Raw genomic sequence first — 19,903 nt, 5'->3', positions numbered from 1 at the left:
ACTGGAACGGGTGACACTTGCCAAGCACAGGATGACAGAAAAGGCACAGGCAGCTCTCAGAGACAAAGCAGTGTAAAAGCTGTGATTCCAGTAAATCCTGATATTAATTAATTTAAGGGCAATGATGTTAAAACACTGTGGAGTCTTTTTTTTACGTTTTAAATTTTTAAAATTTGTGGTTTATATTTTAAAGCTTTTACAAGGCAGGTGCAAGGATGGACTATTCAATAATTAAGTGGCAGCTGCCATCCTCACTCACACGACTCCAGCAGGTAAAGCTTTATAAAAACATATATTACAAGGTCCAAGGTAAGTATCTGTCACTATCAGAGTATCTGTCACAAGAAACCAGTTTGGCTGGTAGATTCTGGGAGATCACCAGAGAATCAGGAGATTATAAAGCCCCATTTGCATACCCCCACTGGGCTCATCCAGTCATGCACCTCTGTCCCTGTTACACTGTCATTTGTGCACAGGAGACTCCCACATTTGCTGGCAAGGCAGCCAGGAGCTGCTAGAAGAGCTCTCACAGCTGGCTTTGAGAAACCCTGTGCCAGAGTGAGAGGGCAGGCAGAGCAGCTTGCTTCATTTCTTCCTCTGGCTGAATCCTGAGGTGGAGAAAGCCATGCTGGAATGTGGCAATGAGTCCCAAACCCCTGCCAGCCTAGGGCAACTTAAGGCAATAAGAAGAAGCAATCAGAAAATTGTATTGCTTTGATTAATAAGAAAAATCAGAGTAATGTGGCCTGCTAGCCTGGCAGGTGGCAGAGTGTCTTCAGAAGCTGTTCTGGTGATGTCACCCTGCCAGCATCCCCTGCCCAGGTTCCAATGGAAGAGCTGTGGGATGGTTCCTGGGCTTTAGCACTAGCAGGGAGGGAGCTGTGGATGGCCACATTGGAGACTAGGTTTCCAAGTGAGCTCCCTTGGGGAGAGGAGTCCAGCAATCTGAGCTTGGCACAGCAGATGCTTGTTAAGGCCAGCTGCATTATAGCAGTGCCCTAAGTCCCAGGCAGGAATCAAAAGCCAGGCTTGGCATTGGTGGGCATGGATGGGAGGTGGCTGCTGGCAGTCCTGCCTGTCCATGGGAGAGGCAGAGTGCTGCCATCTATTGCAGGCACCTGGATTACAGACCTCACTGGGTGGCCATTCAAAGCTGTGCCCAGCTGGTTTTTCTGTCTTTGACGGCTTGAAGGGATTGACAAGTTGTTCAAAACCCCTTAAATGGATCAGCACTTTGGTAGCTACATGCATTTTAGGTGTGTGAGTGCCCAAAGTCAGACTCCAGCCTTGGACAATTAGAGTTTTCCTTTGTGCATTTTGCAAAATGAGCTATTCTTCCTTCCCTGCGCTGAGCTGCACGAGGTTGCTTTGTGCAGTGAAGCACTCCTGTTGTTCCATCCCACCCCAGAAGTAACTGGTTCATTTACCCCAGCCCTCCCCTGGAAGATGACTGGAGAGAGCTGGATGCAGGAGAAGAGATAATGTGTCACTTGTAGCTCAGAAACAAAATGTGAAAGGAGATGAAGAGGCAGGAGGGTGATGCTGTCTTCATGGGGAGAACAGGTCTGGGACATGGAATACATTTCTCAGCTAAGACTGGCATGTCCAAACACTGTATTTGACAGAATAAGCAGCAAAATAGGAACTCCTGCAGAGAATCCAAGAGATGTTTGTCACTATGTGAACCTGGAGGGATTCCTGCAGTGATTTGAAAAGACCTTCTCAGGTTTGATGAATTGTGCAGTAGGCCAGCAAACAAACTATTCTGAAGACCAGGGCAAGGTTATTCAGAAAATGATCTGGCTGTCTCTGTGGGCTGTTCAGTAAAGACAGCACCTCTCTGAAACTGTGGTTTAAAATCAAAACAAACAAAAAACTAGAATAAAGAAGAAATAGGAGGAAAAAATGTGTTAATCATTTGTCAATAATGCTTGCTCTTCTGACAAATTCTGTTCCTTTTTCATCACCTATTTTCAAAAGTAAGTGATGGAGGTACAAAGATGCCACAAATGAGCAGAGTATAAGAATAATACTCTGATGAGAAGGTGAAAAAACATTTTTGTATTAGAGGGAAGAAACATAGCAGATGTGATTGACTTATCTCACTGATTATTTTTCATTCCTTAATCTTCTTTCTGATGCAAAACTGTTGCAGAAGCGAGCTGGCTGGCTTAAACCAGATACTCAACATACAATGGAAAATGTTAAGTGAAATGAGAGTCACAAAGGAAATTAATGACAAAGCAGGGAATTAAGCCAGGCTCTTCAAAGTCTGAACCCTGAAACTGCCTTCTCTTTTAAAAGTCTATTTTAAAAAAGCATTAAATGGATAAAAATAAGTGGTAGTTGTATCAAAACCATGATTAAACTATGGAAATATTCCACACTAGGTGTCACCAGTTTAGGAATGCTGTGGGACACCAAGAAAAAAAACCAAAAATATTTGATAGTTATGTGAGCAACAATACTTGTGATGACTTTGGCTAGGAGAAAATTGTAAAGCATATCAATTGTGCTGCAGGACATAAGTCAACTGCAGGCTGTCAGGAACCAGGAAGGAATTTTCATTATGGGAGGATTACTGGATAATTATCTTATCCATGACAGTGTTCTTCCTTTAAAGTGTTTGATCTTGACTAGTGAAAGCAAGATAATGGGTCAGTTTTTTGTGACAGGGACATTATCTGGTGCCTGATGGCAATCTCTTCTGCCTGTGTGTGTTGTACCTTTCTCTAGGGATATGTTCACCTTCTTCCTAAGTGTCTTGAGCAAAGACATTTCTACTCCCTACCCTCTGTGAAAAGAAATTTTAAAGACAGCAGTCATTGGCATGAGCAAATTATTCTTGCCATTCATGCTAGACTTCCTCTTGCTCATGTTTGCTCCACTTCTCCCAGGTGATTTTCCAGGAATGACCTGAAGGAAACCCTGTATTCCTGGGACTGTAGCCCTTGTTCTTGTGTCTGCTGCTTCTCATTGTCTGAGCTGTCCATCTATTGAAGTCATGTCTCTCTTGTTCTGTCACCCCCACCTTAACACCATGGTACCTTTTGGTCCTGATACCAGTTAAATGTGCTATTTTTTTTAACTGTGTTGTTACTCTTGTGGGTAATGATGTATTTTGTGTCTCTGACTTTGTGTCTTGCAGGAAGAGCCAAGGAGCAAATCTAAGATCTGTGCCAATGTTTTCTGTGGAGCTGGGCGTGAGTGTGCAGTGACAGAGAAGGGAGAGCCAACCTGCCTGTGCATTGAGGTATGGGAGCAGCACAGGTTCTGTATCTGGGACAGGTGGCACCACCATCACCCCTCAGATGGGTTTCTGTCACTGGAAGGATCCCCTGATGGAATTAGGCTATGGCTGTTTTGAAGCAGCTGCAAAGTCACAGTGGCTCTTCAAACAGCAGGACTGTTTCCAGTGTTGTGTGGGGGAAGAGCCCCCTGCAGGGTAGATACAGTCTGGGACTCACAGCTGTGCTGCTTGCAGGACTGCCTAGGGTCTTTACACGCACAGGAGACTTTTGTTGGGAAAGCCCAGGGGGGTATGGATGTGCAGCTGGTTTGAAGGGCACTCTAGGGAGTGGTCTGTGAGCTCCAAGACAGTCTGCCCTCACTGGCGCCTTGTTTGAGTAGGTTACAAGCACCCTACTAAAAATCAGCTTTTGTAAAATGGAAATAATTGTGGTAGAGTGCTGTAAGGATGAATAGCTGTATCCAGCAGGGAGTCAGAGATGATTAGAAGAGCCTTTCCCAGCTGTAGGGACACAATGTCTCCCTACTGTGCTCTGCTCCGTGCCTTCAAAACATTTCTGCCTGGCTCCTGGGAATGGCCATGTGGCTCTTTGTTCCCCCTTCCCTCAGAGCTTGCAGCTCTGGCATGACCAGCCTGGGCACTGGAGAGTGAAATGCTCTGTTAGTAGGAAGAGAGTCTGTCACTCTGGGTAGGCTTGGCCAGACCAAAAGGGACAGAAGAGAGAAGCTCATAGCCTGAACAGTGGCACTGGTGAACTCTCTTTGCTGTGGGCTGTGCTGTTTGTTCATGGCTGATGGCTTATTCTGGCATTTGGTAGCAGAAGGGTGGAGCAGAGTCTGCAGAGAGATGCAATGGAGCCAACCAAGTGCAAGCATGGAGACCAGAGGCACAGAAGCACCTCTGGGCAGGCATGGCCACAGCACATGGAGCAGCAGTTGCAGGATTATGCTCCATATTTCTGCTGAGCACTGATTTCTCTGCAGATGTTTGCTCTCAGAAAGACTCCTGTCATGCTGGTGGTGATGGAAACTGGGATGAAGTGAGGCCTTTGAACTCACACCCACAGACTTCTCTGTGTGGGTTTTCCTGGGGTAATGATGGGTGAGTTAGCCTGTTCCAAACACAGGGCCAAGGGGACTATGCCAAGGACTTCTCCTGAGCTGGGCTATGGTTGGACTCACCGAGCTGTCCCAAGGAGGCAGGTGAAAGGCTGTGTTCTCTGGCTCTCCCACAGAAATGCAAACCTCACAAGAGGCCTGTGTGTGGGAGCAATGGCAAGACGTACCTGAACCACTGTGAGCTGCACCGTGACGCCTGCCTCACCGGCTCCAAGATCCAGGTGGACTATGATGGCCACTGCAAAGGTAACCCTGGCAAGGAGGGCTGGATACACTCTCAGGGACAAAGAGCTGGAAGGGAAGCATGGTATGATAACAAGGCAAGGCAGAGGCCTCACCAGCAAGACCTTGTCCCACAGTTGCTGAGTGGGGTAAACAAGGCAAGCCTCTGAACAGGAGCCAGATTCAAGCAAGAGTCCAGACGACCAGGCAAGCTGGCAGTGATGAAGTAGGCCTGAAATCAAGTTGTGAAGTCAGGGCTGGTGACTCTGGTAATCAGAATCAAGACAAGAGGCACACAAGCTCACAGTGATGCAGCCTGTGGCGTTAATTCAGCCACAGGCTGGATAGTACAGTCCTATTGGGGACAGACTGTCTGATTCCCTGGCAGCTCTCAGCTGCAGGCAACCTTAGCAAGCTTAAGGGATATCAGCTCTTTAGTGATTATCAGCTCACTGTGATTTCAGCTCTCAGCTTGCTAGGTGCCTAGGCAGGCAGACACAGGGAGAGAGAGGAGAAGGCAGTTTAGAGTTCCACAGCGATGTCTTAAATGAATCTTCTGTGAAGGGTTCCAGCGACAGCTCTTCTACCAGAACCAGCCTAAAACAGGGTACAGGGGGATCAGAAATGGTCCAATGGCAAGGGTTAGAGGAAAGTGACCCATGGGCTTCCAGAGAGATAAGCAGGGGTCCAAAGGCAGAACTGGGGCTTCTAGCCATTCACCATGACTTGGCATTTCCTATCTCTGGGCTTCTGCTTGCCACAGGGCCCTTGCAGGCCCTGTGCCTGCTACATAGCAGGGCTGAGATCAAGGTGGGAACACAGCCACCAGGACAGAGCCTGGATCAACAGTCTATGGAAGAGAGTGGTTGTAACAGAGCTGGAGACAGGCATGGCTACAACATGATAATCACAGGCAAGGACTAGGAGTTGAGGAATCAGATATGAAATGGAGCCTCGTGGTTCACAGTTAGAGAGTTTGGATGGAGGCTCTAGGTGAGGCCAGCAGGGTCATTAAGGCCCTCATTAGTGCACTCAAAATCCTCACACCTTGACTGTGGGGGGACCTTGGAGCTATTGTCTCCCCAAGCTTCTGGGAGTGTGGCACTCAGGAGAGCAGGGCAACCTTTTGCTCCTGCTGCCTCACTCTAAGCTTTTGGATTCAGCCAGATAAGTGTCCCAGTTTAACTGCTGAGGAAAAGTCATGCTCTGAGGATAAACTCCTAAAACCAATACTATCATCCATGTTCCTAAGGAACCTCAATAACTTTAGGAGCAAGGATTTTGCCTCATCAGTGGGCCTGTTTAACTCACACACACAGTAGCTGCATGATTTTCTTGTGTTCAGACAGAGTTTCATGTGTTTAAATGTGTGCCCACTGTCTCTTACCCTGTCACTGAATACCATGGATAAAAGTCTGGTGCAGTCTTCCTCATTTCCTTCCATCAGATTTATAAACATTGATGAGATTGTCCCTGAGCCTTCAATTCTTTGGTCTAAACTGTCTTCAGTATTCCTCATGGTCCAGGGATTCCAGCCCCTCAATCATGTATGTGGCCCGCATATACCCAAAGACTCGTCTGCTTTTACCCATGGTGGGAAGAGATTTGTATTGCTTCACACTGTATCAGAAATGTCCTTTTCTGTCTTTCCATTAACAGAGAAGAAGTCTGAGAATCCAGCTGCAAGTCCAGGTAAGAAGCTGTGTCCTGTTTGGCTGAGGCCTCTGTATGAATCTGTGTGCTCTGGGAGATGGGTAGGGGGTGTGCTGGGGGGTACAGAGCTCTGTGTAAAAAGCATACCCTGAATGGGCTGTACAAGAGTCTGAGTTGATAAATCAGCTGAAAGGTGATTGCCCAGCTCTTTACTCTTGGGTAACCTTTCAGAGCTCATACATCTCCTGGGCTTTTCACTGTGCTGGGATGTCTCAGGGACTCAGCATAGACTAGGTGCAATGAAACCCAGTTTGCCCCCAGGGACTCAAACTGTGTTCATCACCCAGACTGAGGGATGGAGCACTCTTTTAAAAGGAAACTTTGCTTTAGGAGTGATGAACCAATGAGTGCAGCGGCAGAGAATCAGGTACAGCTGAACTGCCTGTACCATCAGCCAGCAAGATGATCTTGAGTCTCTTCTAACCTAAATGATTCTATGATCACCTAAATTTTAAGTCTCTTTGATTCCCTGTGCTTGGTTTCTCCCCTTATGTATTGATTGCCATGTGTACTTAACACTGGATTTTAGGGCCATGGCTTGTCATCAGGAGAGCCTTTTCCTATTCATGACCTCTAAATACTGGAGCTGTATAATCATCAACTTTAACAGATGAGAGCAAAGTCTCACACAAACTAAAGAGGAAGGACCATGTCAGAGCATGGTCACCACCCTAAAGCAGTTTTAAAGAACTACAAAATGAAACATGCAGAATCCCTACAGAGCTGATTTCTTTAATCTCTCCATCTGCTTGTGATAGTAGTCACTGGATTCAGAAGATCGTTAGTGTGTGCAAGTGACATGAATGCACACTGATTCCTTTTCTGGCTTTGCTGACCACTGGGCAGCAAAGGTGTGACAATTCCCAGCTAGGCTTTCAGTTTTGTTTCTAAATTACAGTTTGTATTAGCACACAAAGTGATAACTGCTCTGGAGAAACCTGTGACACTGGCAAGCACTGTGAATGAATAAGCCCAGCCTGACCCCCTCTCATTTCCAGTCAGAGTGGACAAACCAGGGCTTTGAAGAAACAGTATTTCCTGAGATAATAGGCCCTAAAATTCCAGTCTTGGAGACAGAGTGGTAGAAAGGTTTGCTCAGTCTAGTCTTCCCCCTTGCAGAGGATAGAGGTTTTGGTATTTTAGGGTTGACAGCTGAATGACAATTCTACGCAGTGTCGGGAAGCCTGGGGACATTGTCAGTCACCTTCCTCCCTCAGTCTGGGACTCTTCACACCAAGATGAGTCAGCTCCGGGTTGTTCTTCCACAAGCTTCAGGAATGGGAAGGAAGAGCTTTGGCAGGAGTGTTGTTTTCCAGCCGTGCCACATGGTAGGAGTGTTGTTTTCCAGCCGTGCCACATGGTGTCACCAACAGCCCATCCACTATTCAGCACATGTCAAATCTGCTTGGGTCTGGCAGTGATGTAACCCCAAGGACTGGACCGAGGGGCTGCAAGCTGCCATCAGGGCGAGCTGGCTGCCTTTTATTTCCAGCCCTCTCTTTGTGATCTCCCTGCACCCTGATTTCTCTCACTCTTGTTTTTCCTTCTGCTGCACTGTCTCCCATCACAGTTGTCTGCTACCAGTCGGACAGGGACGAGCTTCGGCGCCGGGTGATCCAGTGGCTGGAAGCTGAGATTATCCCAGATGGGTGGTTCTCCAAGGGCAGTAACTACAGTGAAGTCCTGGACAAATATTTCAAGGCAAGTAGAGCAGCACCTGCCTCAAAGCCCAGACAACATTTCTTGCCTTGCCACTGCATGACAGCTGCTGTGCCCCCAGCTGAGAGGCTCCAGTGTGTGATGTGCCTGTTGAGCTGGGGACCAGAGGGATCTGATAAGTCCTACAGCCTGATGTGTTATGGGCTGCCTGCAGCAGCCACTGACTGAGACATTGACACAGTTTGTGACAACCAGATGTGGAGCATCTCTGATTCCTGGTGTCTGATCTGCCCTGGGGAAAAGGAAGAGGACAAGCCTCATGTGCCTGTAGCAGAGTAGAGAACTAATCTTGGATAAAATGCCAGAGGAAAAGAGGTGAAAGTGCTGGAAATGCAGGAAGCTGTGGCAGGGGCTGCTGATTTTTTGGTCTAGATAGTGCCAAGGCCATGCTGAGGTGGGTATAAGGGACATTTGGGGGCTTCAAGGAATATGTCCCAGTTGTGGCTGAGAGCTGGCAGTTCCCTAGTACTCTGTAGAGTGAAAGCCACTTGAGTCTTGGGCCTTGCAATAATCCTGTTCCTCCCTCCTCCCTGTCAGTCTATCCCTCAGCCCATCTGCACCCCCTTCTGTAACCAGCAGATCCCAAGCTTCTCCCATGCTCCTGCCACATGCACTGCTGTGTCCCTCCCCCTCATGCCTGGCTCCTGACAGAGACTTCAAAGCATTCAGGATGGAGCTGGAGGAGCAGGTGGGGAAGAGGGGAGAGCATTTAAATCATGAGCTGTTGACAGCCAGAGATTAATGGTGCCTGACATGAGTTAGCACTGCAAGCAAATTTGCCATGGCAATGGCACCCCCTGGTGAGACAGAGGAGCGAGCTGGTCCCCTCGCTCCACAGAACATCCTCACATTTGCAGTGGAAATCCACTGCCCTGGGCACTCCTGTCAGTGCCTGCCAGCACCAAAAAGCAGCAGTGTCCTGTGTTAGTCCCACTGCCTGCAAATATGCTGTGCCCAGCCACTTTTGCAGGGTCTCCCCAGGTCATGGGCTTTGCTGAAATGCATGAGCCAGCCATGGGCTTGTTCCACTGTCACCACACACCCACTGTCCCCACGCCTGTCAGCGTGCTGGTGATATCCTGAGGCTGAGCTCAGAGGCAGGCAGCCTCACGTTCTCTTTACTGTCCCACTTTTTCTGGAGCACTGATCCCAGCCACTGGGTGGGAGATGTTATGGCAATGAAATACCTCTGCTCGTTCCAAAGGGAGAATTTCCATGGGCAAGGTCAACAGTATGAGGTTCAGTAAGGGCAAGTGTCGGGTCCTGCATTTGGGTCACAACAATGCCAGGCAGAATTACAGGGTGGGGAAACAGTGGCTGCAAAGGGGGGTGGTGGAATCACCATCCCTGGAAGGGTTCAAGAAACAACTGGATGTGGCACTTGCTGCTGTGGTTTAGTTGATAAGGTGATGTTCAATCAAAGGCTGATGATCTTGGAGGTCTTCTCCAACCTTAATGATTCCGTGATTCTCTATCAGGTGGTAATCCACCTTTTCAACTGCCTTATTCTTTAAGCTTTGAAACATTTTTAAAGCAGAATTCAGAGTTTTGAACAACTTGGGACAAATCAAGGCAAAGCAAACTAAATGGCTTCAAACACACAGAAATTTGTGTCAGCAACATATGTCTGCTGTTACTGGAGGAATTTTGTCCTGCCAAGCTGTGGGGCTCTTCATGCCCTGCATTCCTGCAAATGGCCTGATTCCTGTGCTGCATGTAGGAAACACTGGAGGCATAGTTGAAATGAAGCTTTTCCCTTTTCTCCTTGATGGGAAGGTTTGTAGATGTGGCATTAAGCTTTTCCCTCCTGCAAGCCTGACTTTGGGGCTCACTGGGATGTGCTTTACTTGTCATGCAGGTCATGACCTTGAAGGACATTATTTCAAGAGGAGCAAGACTGGTAGTAGGAAGCTGCTCCATTTTGGAGAATCTCTGTGGGAATGCCCTAATGTAGACCATAACTTTGAAAGGCAAGAAAACTCACTTAACAGTCTGGGTCATTAAGAGAACTGCAGTCATTTTCATAATAAAAAGCAGCTTCAAAGTCTAGTGGAAGTTACCATGTGGAGCAGTCACACAGGATTATTTCCCTAGTCCTAGATGTTTCTCCTGAAACACACAGAGGTAACAACAGGCAGTGTGTATTCCAGCATTCCTGAGAGCACTGCACAAGGAGCCACAGTGACCTGCCCCAATCACACAGCAAAAATTAGGTGGCAGCAGTCTGTGTGCAGGATTAATTTTCCCTTCACAGCAATGCAGCTGTCTCTGAGGCGGCACAGCAGATCCTGCTGAGTGCCCAGTGCTGTGGTGTCACATCTCCAAACAGGAAAGCAAAATGCAATTACTTCTTTGGGAGTACAGCCAGGATTTTGGGGCTAAAGCTGCTGCTCTTCAGTGCCAGGAGTCTTGTCAGGACCTTAAGAAGTTGAGGTGTTGTGCTATTGCATTAAATTTTTTCCCTGGTATCAGCAGAAAATTGCTTCCTGTGATTTTTCCCTTTTGTCACTGTCAGAGTCCAGGCACAGCTTTGGATTTACCCATATTGGAAAGCTGACACCTCCTTGAATGCAGCTGGTCTGCTCTAAGGCAGGAGGTATATAAGAAAGCTAAGAGCTGGCTGAAACAAAGAGAAGAAATAGGGTTAGAGCCATAAATCAAGCAGCAGGAGGTGAATGAGAGGCAGTGTAGCTTATCTGTGAGAACAAGGCTAGGATCATTTCTCTCTTATTCTGAGGCTAATGTGGATATGTTGCTGCTTTCCTCTGAGCCTCTTTCTTTGTGAAAAACAGGGATAATGGAACTTGTCTCACTAAAGCTTCAAAATGCTATGTAGGTATGGAAGTGGAAGAAGGAAGGGGTGCTTTGAACAGATAAATGAGAGCTTCTCACATCTTCCCATCTTCCCCTACAGAGCTTTGATGATGGTGATTCTCGCTTGGACTCCACTGAATTCTTGAAGTTTGTGGAGCAGAATGAGACTGCCATCAACATCACCACCTACATGGACCAGGAGACCAACAAGTTGCTCAGGTGGGCAGTGGACAGGATGCCAGAGGGAGGACCGGGGGGCAGATGTGGTAGAATGGAAGATGAAAATTCACTCATGGTAAATATCAGCTAGGGCTTGCACTGGCAGAGTTAACTGTGTAGGAAGTGGCTTCCACCTTAAATAGGTGTGAACACACAAGAGGAGCAGTCCTGTCTCTACCCTTCATGTTAGGCATGTATTCCAATCCTCTTTTGCCCTAAATGTAGCACTTGTGCAGCCAGAAGGGAGTTGGGTAACAGAAGATTTGTCATCTTCTTTCTATTTCCTAATAAATTAGCTTTCCTGGGGACTGCCCTCTCCTTTTGCCTAATAGCTACATCCAGTGCAAGGAAGATGGTGGGAAAACACCATTCATAGGCCGCTATGGTTTGAGAGGCTTCCCTCTTTCTTTGTCTGCCACTGTGTGAAAAAAATGCTGCTTGTGGTTATGCTGTGCTTGCATCTCTACTTGTGTGACAGCATGCAGATGTCAACAAATGTGGATGTCCCATTCCTGCTGTTCTCAATATCCCCCCACTGCCCAGCCCGCTGCCAGACAGAGTATTTTGTGACTGTTCTTCTTTTCTCTGTATCCCATGAGGTTTCCTTAGAGAAGCCACTTGTGCCAGACATCTTGGAGTCTCCCTAGTTATTACTGGTTTTAGTCACCTGCACTCTGAAGACAGTGGAGCAGGCACTGGCCTAGCACAGCCCTGTGCAGAACAAGCCTCTGTGTTTCCTTTCAGGGGACTCTGCGTAGATGCCCTCATCGAGCTGTCAGATGAAAATGCTGACTGGAAGCTCAGCTTCAATGAATTTCTCAAGTGCCTCAGCCCATCCTTCAACCCACCAGAGAAAAGTAGGAACTCCTCACTTATCTTGGGGAACAAGAGGGGTCCTGGGAAGGGAGGAAAGAAAAGAGATCAGCTTCAGGCTAGACATCGGGTGCTGTAACTCCACAGCCAGAGATAATTTTAATATATGCCTGCCTCTTTTCCAACAGCACCCTTTTTCCCTGCATTGTTGAGAGTACTGCTTTTACTGTCCCAGAGCTCCTGCAGCTCTTGTAATAAGAAAGGTTTGGATTTTAGAAGCAAGGACATAGGTTGAATGGGTATGGTATGCTTGTAAGATCAAGGCATGTATTTAACAGTGCAGAGGTCAATCATGTGAGGAGTTCATGGCCCGATAACTTAGGAAAGTCAGACCAGACCAAAGTCCTGCTATGCTCTGCCTTTCACAGAGAGAGCCTCCCTGATGACCATCTCAAAGTTCACTATCCTTCCAAATAATTTCCCCAACTTATCATCACCTAGATCAGAATAACCCAAGCTTTCATTTCAGGAGTTCTTTTCTTTGTGTAACAAATAAGGAAATTCAAACAAATCCAACACTGAGATTTCATTTGGAATTGAGAAATTGAAATGTGTTCTTCTGATGAAGAAAAACAAAGGGTTTGACTTTCCCAAATTATATTTTGGCTGATTTCACTCACCAAATTCAGCATGAATATTTTAGTCATGAGGAAACTTCTGATGGTTGGGGGAAGGAAGGCTTCCCCTTCAACCAAGGCATCTCCAAAGTATGTTTCCTTTAGCCTGCTCACTCTCTCACAAGCACTGCCTTTGTTTTGTGCCTCTTCAGAGTGTGCCCTGGAAGATGAGACCTACGAGGACGGAGCAGAGACCCAGGTGGAGTGCAACCGCTGCGTCTGCGCCTGTGGGAACTGGGTGTGCACCGCGATGACGTGCGAGGGTCCGTATCTCCCCAGAAAGTTACTGTGTGTGGGTCTGGACAGAAGAATTCTCACTCTGTGTCCTTCCAAAGGCACCAGCTATCCAGGGTTCTTCTCTCTCCAGCTTTTCCTCAGCTTCTCCATGGCTGGTTTCTGCATAACCCTCACTTGTTCCATGGTAGTCAAACCTAAGCTGGTACTGTTCCAGAGGTCAGAAATTATGTAACTGGGCTCGGGGCAATGCTGATGGGGTTTGTAGTTTGGATTTGGTGTCATGAAAATTCAGCACAAGTCTTCCAGACTAGAGCTACTCTGCATCCTGCTGGTGCAAACCAAATAGGTCACTGGCTGCTACTGTATGTGTAGGCGTGAGCAAGTCAGGATACGTGCCCATATCCCGTATGCCCGTATCTGTGTTTATGGAATTTGTAAAAGAGGATCTAGGATCCTGTCTTGATCAAGAGGGGATATAGGAACCTTCATCCAATGCCAAGAAAGCACTTTAGCTTCTTGCCACAAAAACTGCAGAATAATGCTGATGAAGGGAGATGGTGCTATAGTAAGGGAGGGTTGTTTGTTCCTCTTTTGGAAGGCCCTTAAACTTGCACAGCCAGGTACAATTGTGAGAGGTCGTGGTGCAGTTGTGAACAACAGCTCTCTGTTTCACCTTCTCACACATAGTTCAGGGCCAGTGGAATGCCACCTTTTCCCTGTGTTGGCAAATGTATGGGTCCTTCCCAAGGAGCCACATCCATCCTCCCAGCATCGTGCTGCATTTCTCTGGCCTTCTCCCCTAGAAATTCAGTCCTTGCTGCATTTTTATATCCTTCTTCCCTAGAAACCAGGCCCTTGCAGGAGCTTTATTTCAGTGCTGTGTGGGACCTGCCAGGAGTATACTGGTTCAGATCTATAGCTTGGGCAGAGTAGGAGAGAGGGAAACAGCAGCAGTGTGTACAGAGCTTTTCATGTTTATCTGATCTTCTGCAGCAGAGGCTTCAGGATCACCTCAGCTCAGACTTAGCTGTAGCAGCAGGAACTCACCTGAGAAAAGACAACTGTAGTATTAATAGAGCTGCCAGAGGAGCTTCATGTAGGTGTCATAGATAAAGCAACAGAATGAGAGACTCTTTTTGTTGCCTCCCCAGAAACAACCTTCAAAGTTGCTATGCAACACCTGTTCTTGCTGCCTACTTTGTTCCCGGCATCCATGACAGAAGCATGCAATGGCATAACGATTCCTTGACTTTCTGCCCATGTCAGAGCAGCAGAGGAGTTAGAGGCTATTGTTAGAGGAATAATGAAACTGAAGAATCAGATCAAACACATCAGCAAGTTACATCTTCATTGAGTAAAATTACCTCTTCATTAGATATCAGTTATTGTACTTAGGTTGCACTGAGCTTCCATTTATTCCCTTCAAGAGGCCAAGATGTTTGAGCTAATTATAGGTGTTTCTTTTCAATAATATGCAGCCTCTTCTACATGGCTTTATTATCAGTCACATGGGAGGGAGAGACAGGGACAGATTGTACACTCAAGTTGTGAAGTCCCAGGCAGCCACAAGGCCTGTTCTCTTTCTAAGTAGCCAACCCATACCACCCTCCAGCAAAGGCTTCCTAAGCTTGAGGGATGCTGTGCCTGACCTGCCTCTCTTTGTTCTTCATGGTTCAGCATCTGAAATTTGCATCCCCTATTTGTGAAACACTAAACTCCATTTCTGCTTCTAGGGAGGAATGAGAAGGTGCCTGCTCAGAGACACCGACCTGATCAAGATTTGACTGAGGAGGAGATGGCCAGATACGTTCAGGAACTGCAGAAGCATCAGGTCAGCATGAAGCTGGGAAGGTCTGCTTGCACTGAGCCTCCCCTTGCCAGATGGGTTCCTTCTGTTTCTGTCACTTGGAGACTTCTAGAAGTAGAAGGGAGTAAGAGGTAGAAGGAGGAGCAGAGTAAATCTCTTGCCTGTGGGGACAAGATCAGGTGTGGGGCTTTCAGCTACAAGCCAGTGTTGGCACTGTCTGTGGATGGATCAAAGACTTCAGAGCACTACCAATTCCTGTGTCAATGTAGAGCTTCACTTCTGTGCTCTCTTTTCTCTAGGAGACGGCTGAGAAGACCAAGAGAATGAGCACCAAGGAGATGTAAGGGGCCTCCACAGCGGAGGAGCCCAGGAGGATGGGCCCAACCTGCCATCCTGTCCTCCAGTGCTGATCTCAGTATGCACAAGTGTCTGCTACAGTTGCCCAGTCACAGATATTTACATGTATAGCGATGGGTTATTTGTTTTGTAATACACAAAGAATGGGGCCAGGAAAGGGGAGCAGAGCCCACCTGTTCAGGGAGCTTCATTGCTGGGACCTTGGAAGGCTGGGAGGGACTTAGAGCAGCCTCTGGGGCCCATCCCCAGAGCAGAGAGCTGCTCCCTCCAAAAGCTAACAGGGATTTCTTGTTCCTCTGGATCTGGGGAAAGGATGGAGGTCAATGCTGGATAGAAAAGCTTTCAGTCAATACAATTGTCAGCACCACCCTTGGCTGCAGAGATACAGGCCTGGCAGTTTTGTGGCTGAACACGTGTGCTGCAGGGCACCACTATCCAAGGACCTTACCCTTTGCTTCGAGCTCCTCAAAGCTAGTCAGCCTGGTGTGACACCTGGGACTCGTGGTGCCATGCTGGCATAAGTCCAGCACATTCCTCCTTGCTTTCCACCAGACTGTCCCCAGCAGCTCCTCCAGTACACTGTGGGCTCCAACACAACATGGTTCCTTTTGACCTCATCTCACTCTTTCTCTCCCTGCCCCCTCCTTAGAGGTGCTATCATATTTTTTTTTATCACATTCACATGCTGACTCCCCTTTTTTTTTTGTTTCGGGTTTTTTATTATTTTATTTCCTATGGTAGTGATTCAGCTTTTGTATGTTTTGTAGCTCTAGATCTTTCAAGAAAACCCAGCGTGTGGGTTTTTGTTGTTGACAGTGCTGTAATGCCCATGCACAGTTTGTATTGCACTGTGCTCAGCTGCCACAAACACCACAGGCAAATTGTGAGCCTTGCACTACAGGGTATTTCCCAGCTGGGGGACAGCAGTGTCCCTCGTGGGAAGGAGAGACAGGGTTGGATGTAATTAGTTTCACCAGACACAGATTGCCACTGCAGCTCTCTAGCTCTCACTCTTGTAGCTAGCATTGATCGTGTGCTCAAAGTCTGTGCTCGTGCCTCTCTAAATTGCTCAAAGCAGTCTAGAGACAGAGGGACCAGGCAATCCCATTAGTACAGTATCTTAAAGCTTAACTATGCAGAAAACTGTTTAGTTGTGCTGTTGGCATCATCTTGGGCTTTTCACCTTCCTCTGGGGTGAGGCAGCAGCGTTATTCTTTGATTCCAGGTATGAGTTTGGAGTCAGGGCTGGAAGCCTCATTACTGACACATTTCTCAATGTCATTATCAGACCACCTTTGAGCCCTCTCACATTCCTTCGTGGGTCAGTTTCATCCCACATGTTTCTCAGAGCATTGATCCTACATGTAAATGAAATGCTCTTTTGTTGATAGTCACCTCTGTAGCCTGAAGCTCAGCTGATTTTCTTATGCAGCTGTCAAATGTACTTCATGCACACCTGAACATCCATGTTCCATTCATGCCTGTGCTGTGCTTCCCAAGCAGTTGCATATGCCCTGATCCACTACTTGTGACTTCCATCTTTCTGCTTGTGAGCAACTTCAGCAGTTGTTGCTGTGTATCTTGCAGCCCCTATTGCTTGCTCAAGCAAAATTCCACTTGCATCTGCAAAAGCATGTCCAGTTTGAGTGAAGATCAGCAGGACTTGAGTCCCAACCTCCCCTTCTTGCACAGTGCTTTTCTTAAAGAGGAGGAATGAATTGGTACCTAGAAGTATAGGAAAAGAAGAAAGCTTGGTCCCTCCTGTGCTCTTTCCCATGAGCCAGATGTGTTAAAGGCTGTCTGGTCTTTGAGCTGTTTTCCTGATGTGAAGCCAGAGGACTTGCATTAACTTTGACATCGTGCCACTTTTCCAGTGAGAGCTATAATGTACCCTGGCATTGGGGTTTTGGTATCATAAATACAGGAGACTGTTTTTTGGGTTTTTTTCTCATGAGGGCCTGGACTTGAGTAGCTGTCACCTGTGAAGGTGAGAGGAATGAGTCCATGTGAGCTGAGGGTAATGTGCACAATGCTACACTGGGACAGAATAATTGTGTTCTGGTGGCACTGGAAGAAGTGGTTGGTGAAATAGGAGCACCCATTAGGCATAGGCTTGCTCCTTCCCAAGACTATGAGTGAAAGGGCTTCATGTGCTGGATCTGGAGTCACAGGAACATTGTTAATAATGTTTTGCTTTATTCCAGCCCTGCTCTAAAAGGTAGTTAGTGCCTCCCAGATCACTTCCTTCCAGCTTGGGTTGTTAAAGTGCCTTAGAGAAAACACAACAGCTTGCCTTAAAGGCTTTCCCTGGACAGGGATAACATCTTGTTCAGTCAGGAATATCTCCAACTGTGAAAACCAGAGCACGTGCAGGAAGGGGAGGCAAATGCATGGCTTCAGGGCTTCTGTAGGCTGCACTGTGCCGTGTTCTCTGTCCCCTCCTGCCTGCTGTGGCTGTGCAGCCATGTGGATGGGGGTGGCTGCTGGGGCAGCCAGAGATGTGTGCTGGCAGCTGAGGTTTACAGAGCTTGCTCTTGCACTGAGGGCGGAGGGACGGGCTGCGGTCTCCGGCAAGCGGAGCTCTCCAAGAAGCCATACAACATATCCCAGGGTAGCCTAGGGCAGCAGCTGGGAGTGCAGCAACAGTGCCTCTGCAAGGAGCTGCTGCTGCCTCTGAAGCCTTTCCTCCTTGTGCCCCCACAAAGGGACATGGTGGAAAGCGGGGCCCCTTATAAGGGCAGCAGTTCTCAAAGGGGACCAAAACATCTCGGCAGCGCAGACTGAGCAATGCTCAGGCTTCTGCAGGCTGGTCACTCACAAACTCCTGCAGGCTGCTGGGGAAGGAAGTGCTGAATTTCAGCCATTGCCCTCTGGGACAATAGCTGTACAGACTACAAGGGGCAGGGAAGGTGTTTTGTTTTGTTTTTCCTGAAAAACCAAATTTAAGCAACAAACAAAAAAAGTCCCACTCCTCCCTTTATATTCCCTCCTGTATGTGTGTGAAATTTATCAGTATTCCGTAGGTTTCCTTAGTGCACTTATTTTACTTGATTTTGTAATTTTTTTGAAGCAGGGGGGTTTGGATATTACTGCCAAATAAATGAAACAAAATTTCAAAAATAACACTTGTTTGGTTTATTTTTCACAAGCCACACAACTTGTTTAAAAAAAAAAAAATCTGTCTTTGCACATTCATACACAGATCTCAGTGTGTTAAACAAATGTAAGACATGACTGTTTCTGTTTTATAGAATCAGGGGAATCAGGTGGAAAGAACCCATAAGCAAGCAAAAACAATAACTAAAGGCCTTGAGAATGTGACTGAATAGTGAAATAGCCTTCAGTGGTGGTGAATGACAGGAGGAAGTGCCCTACTGTTTATTCATCTCCCCAGCAATGCCACTGCCGTCAGTGCTTCTGTGCAGATAATGGTCTGACAGAAGAGAAAGATGCCTTGCTTTGTTCCACTTGGTGTGCTCCTTCCAAAGCTGTTTACAAAAGAAAACCAAACAACTCACAAACATTGGCTCCTCCATGTTGTTTTTCACACCAAATGGCCTCTTTAGCATGGACCAGCTGCTGCACATGCAATTCTTCTGTGGCATTCCCTGCCCGTTCACTGCTCAACTGCAAAGTGAGGCTGCTTTATTACTGCAATTTCTACTGTGAGGATTCCCTGGGATTTTAAGAAGAAATGAATGGAAGCAGCAGCCACAAATTTAGCTAGGTAGCACTACAAATATTTTGCCTTGTGCTCCATGCATATTTACTGAAGCAAAGTGGTTTTGAGGTGGGAGAGAGGAAAAGCAAAAATTCTGTTGCCCGCTGCTTGTAGAGGCCTGGGAAAAACTCTGACCTGTTTACGGAGTTGTGCATATCTGAGTATTAAATTACTGCACTATACCCTTAATCACAATTCTCCAGAGCTGTTAAGCTTCAGGTTGAGAAATAGGCTATTTAAGTGATAGATCAAGAGACTGAACTGCATTTGTAAGGTATTTATTAACTTTAGCTCTGAAGACAGGAGCAGACAGACCTATAATAAGACTCAGTCCTGAACCATGTTACAGGACACACTTTGAGGAGAGCCAGGCTTAAAGCACTACAAAAGACAAAAGCAAAATCCAGATGACCTTACTCTTGTGCTTACGTAAACTGTCCTAGAACAGCACAGTATTTGTAAAGTGGGGAAAATTATGTTGCTAAGAAGTTAATAATACTGGTGAGGTGTCTGTTCTGCAGCTATCTCTGAGTTCACATCAGGGCTTATACTTGTGAATCCACAGACTCTTGGAAAACAAATGAAAGGAGTCCAATGGAAATTGACCTGTTCATTCCTATCCACTGTGGCACACTTTCTTGAAGGCTGGGCATAGACAACCTCCTCGTCTCAGCAACAGGAGCTGTCATGTCAAAATATTGTGGTGATAAAATCCAGAGTTCATAAGAGCACCAAAGGAAGGACAAGTGGACTATGGGTTTTGTCCATAGTATTCTAGACACCTTTGAAATCAGCATTGTTGCTACTTACACATTTTAAACTCTTGGCTGGTACCCGCAAACTGTGATTTTGTTTGTGTTTCTTTCAGTCTAAGATGATGAAGATTTTTGTGTACATTAAGGTTTTGAGTAGGTGGGAGATTGCTATTCCCTTCTTTTTGGCTTCTCTATGCATCACAAGGAAGCAATAAAGCTTCTTAAGGCTGAACTTAGTCGAGGCAAAAGTTCCCTTGGGTTGTGAATCTTCTCATAGTTATCACACATGGCTGCTGCTTCATATTCAGATTACTGACTACAGCGATGTCACCCTGCGTTCAAAGAGCAATGAACTGAAATCACTGATCCTGACCTGCCTGTTTGCGTATGTTGGTACAACAGGGGTCAGCCCCGTGTCGATCAGTGACCAGCGTCAGACAGCTTCTCCTGGCAGACTCGTGTGTGACGGATTAACTCCAGC

The 19,903-nt window shown here is 46.9% G+C and overlaps 1 protein-coding gene across 1 annotated transcript in view; it reads left to right on the top strand.

Moving 5' to 3' along the window:
- FSTL1 (follistatin like 1) overlaps nt 1–18,069 on the top strand; it is a 53,639-nt gene extending 35,570 nt beyond the window's left edge. Inside the window, exons 3-11 of the mRNA XM_059493468.1 lie at nt 3,149–3,253; nt 4,485–4,614; nt 6,250–6,282; nt 7,874–8,004; nt 10,937–11,055; nt 11,800–11,912; nt 12,698–12,808; nt 14,516–14,613; nt 14,889–18,069. Coding sequence (XP_059349451.1) covers nt 3,149–3,253; nt 4,485–4,614; nt 6,250–6,282; nt 7,874–8,004; nt 10,937–11,055; nt 11,800–11,912; nt 12,698–12,808; nt 14,516–14,613; nt 14,889–14,933 — 885 coding nt within the window. The 3' untranslated portion in view covers nt 14,934–18,069. The remainder of the gene's footprint in view (nt 1–3,148; nt 3,254–4,484; nt 4,615–6,249; nt 6,283–7,873; nt 8,005–10,936; nt 11,056–11,799; nt 11,913–12,697; nt 12,809–14,515; nt 14,614–14,888) is intronic.
- Nucleotides 18,070–19,903: the final 1,834 nt, after the last annotated feature.

Source organism: Ammospiza nelsoni, chromosome 2 (genome assembly GCF_027579445.1).
Source record: "Ammospiza nelsoni isolate bAmmNel1 chromosome 2, bAmmNel1.pri, whole genome shotgun sequence".
Classification (NCBI taxonomy): domain Eukaryota; kingdom Metazoa; phylum Chordata; class Aves; order Passeriformes; family Passerellidae; genus Ammospiza; species Ammospiza nelsoni.
Note: the sequence above shows the minus strand (reverse complement) of the source record. Positions and strands in the feature narration are given on the sequence as shown.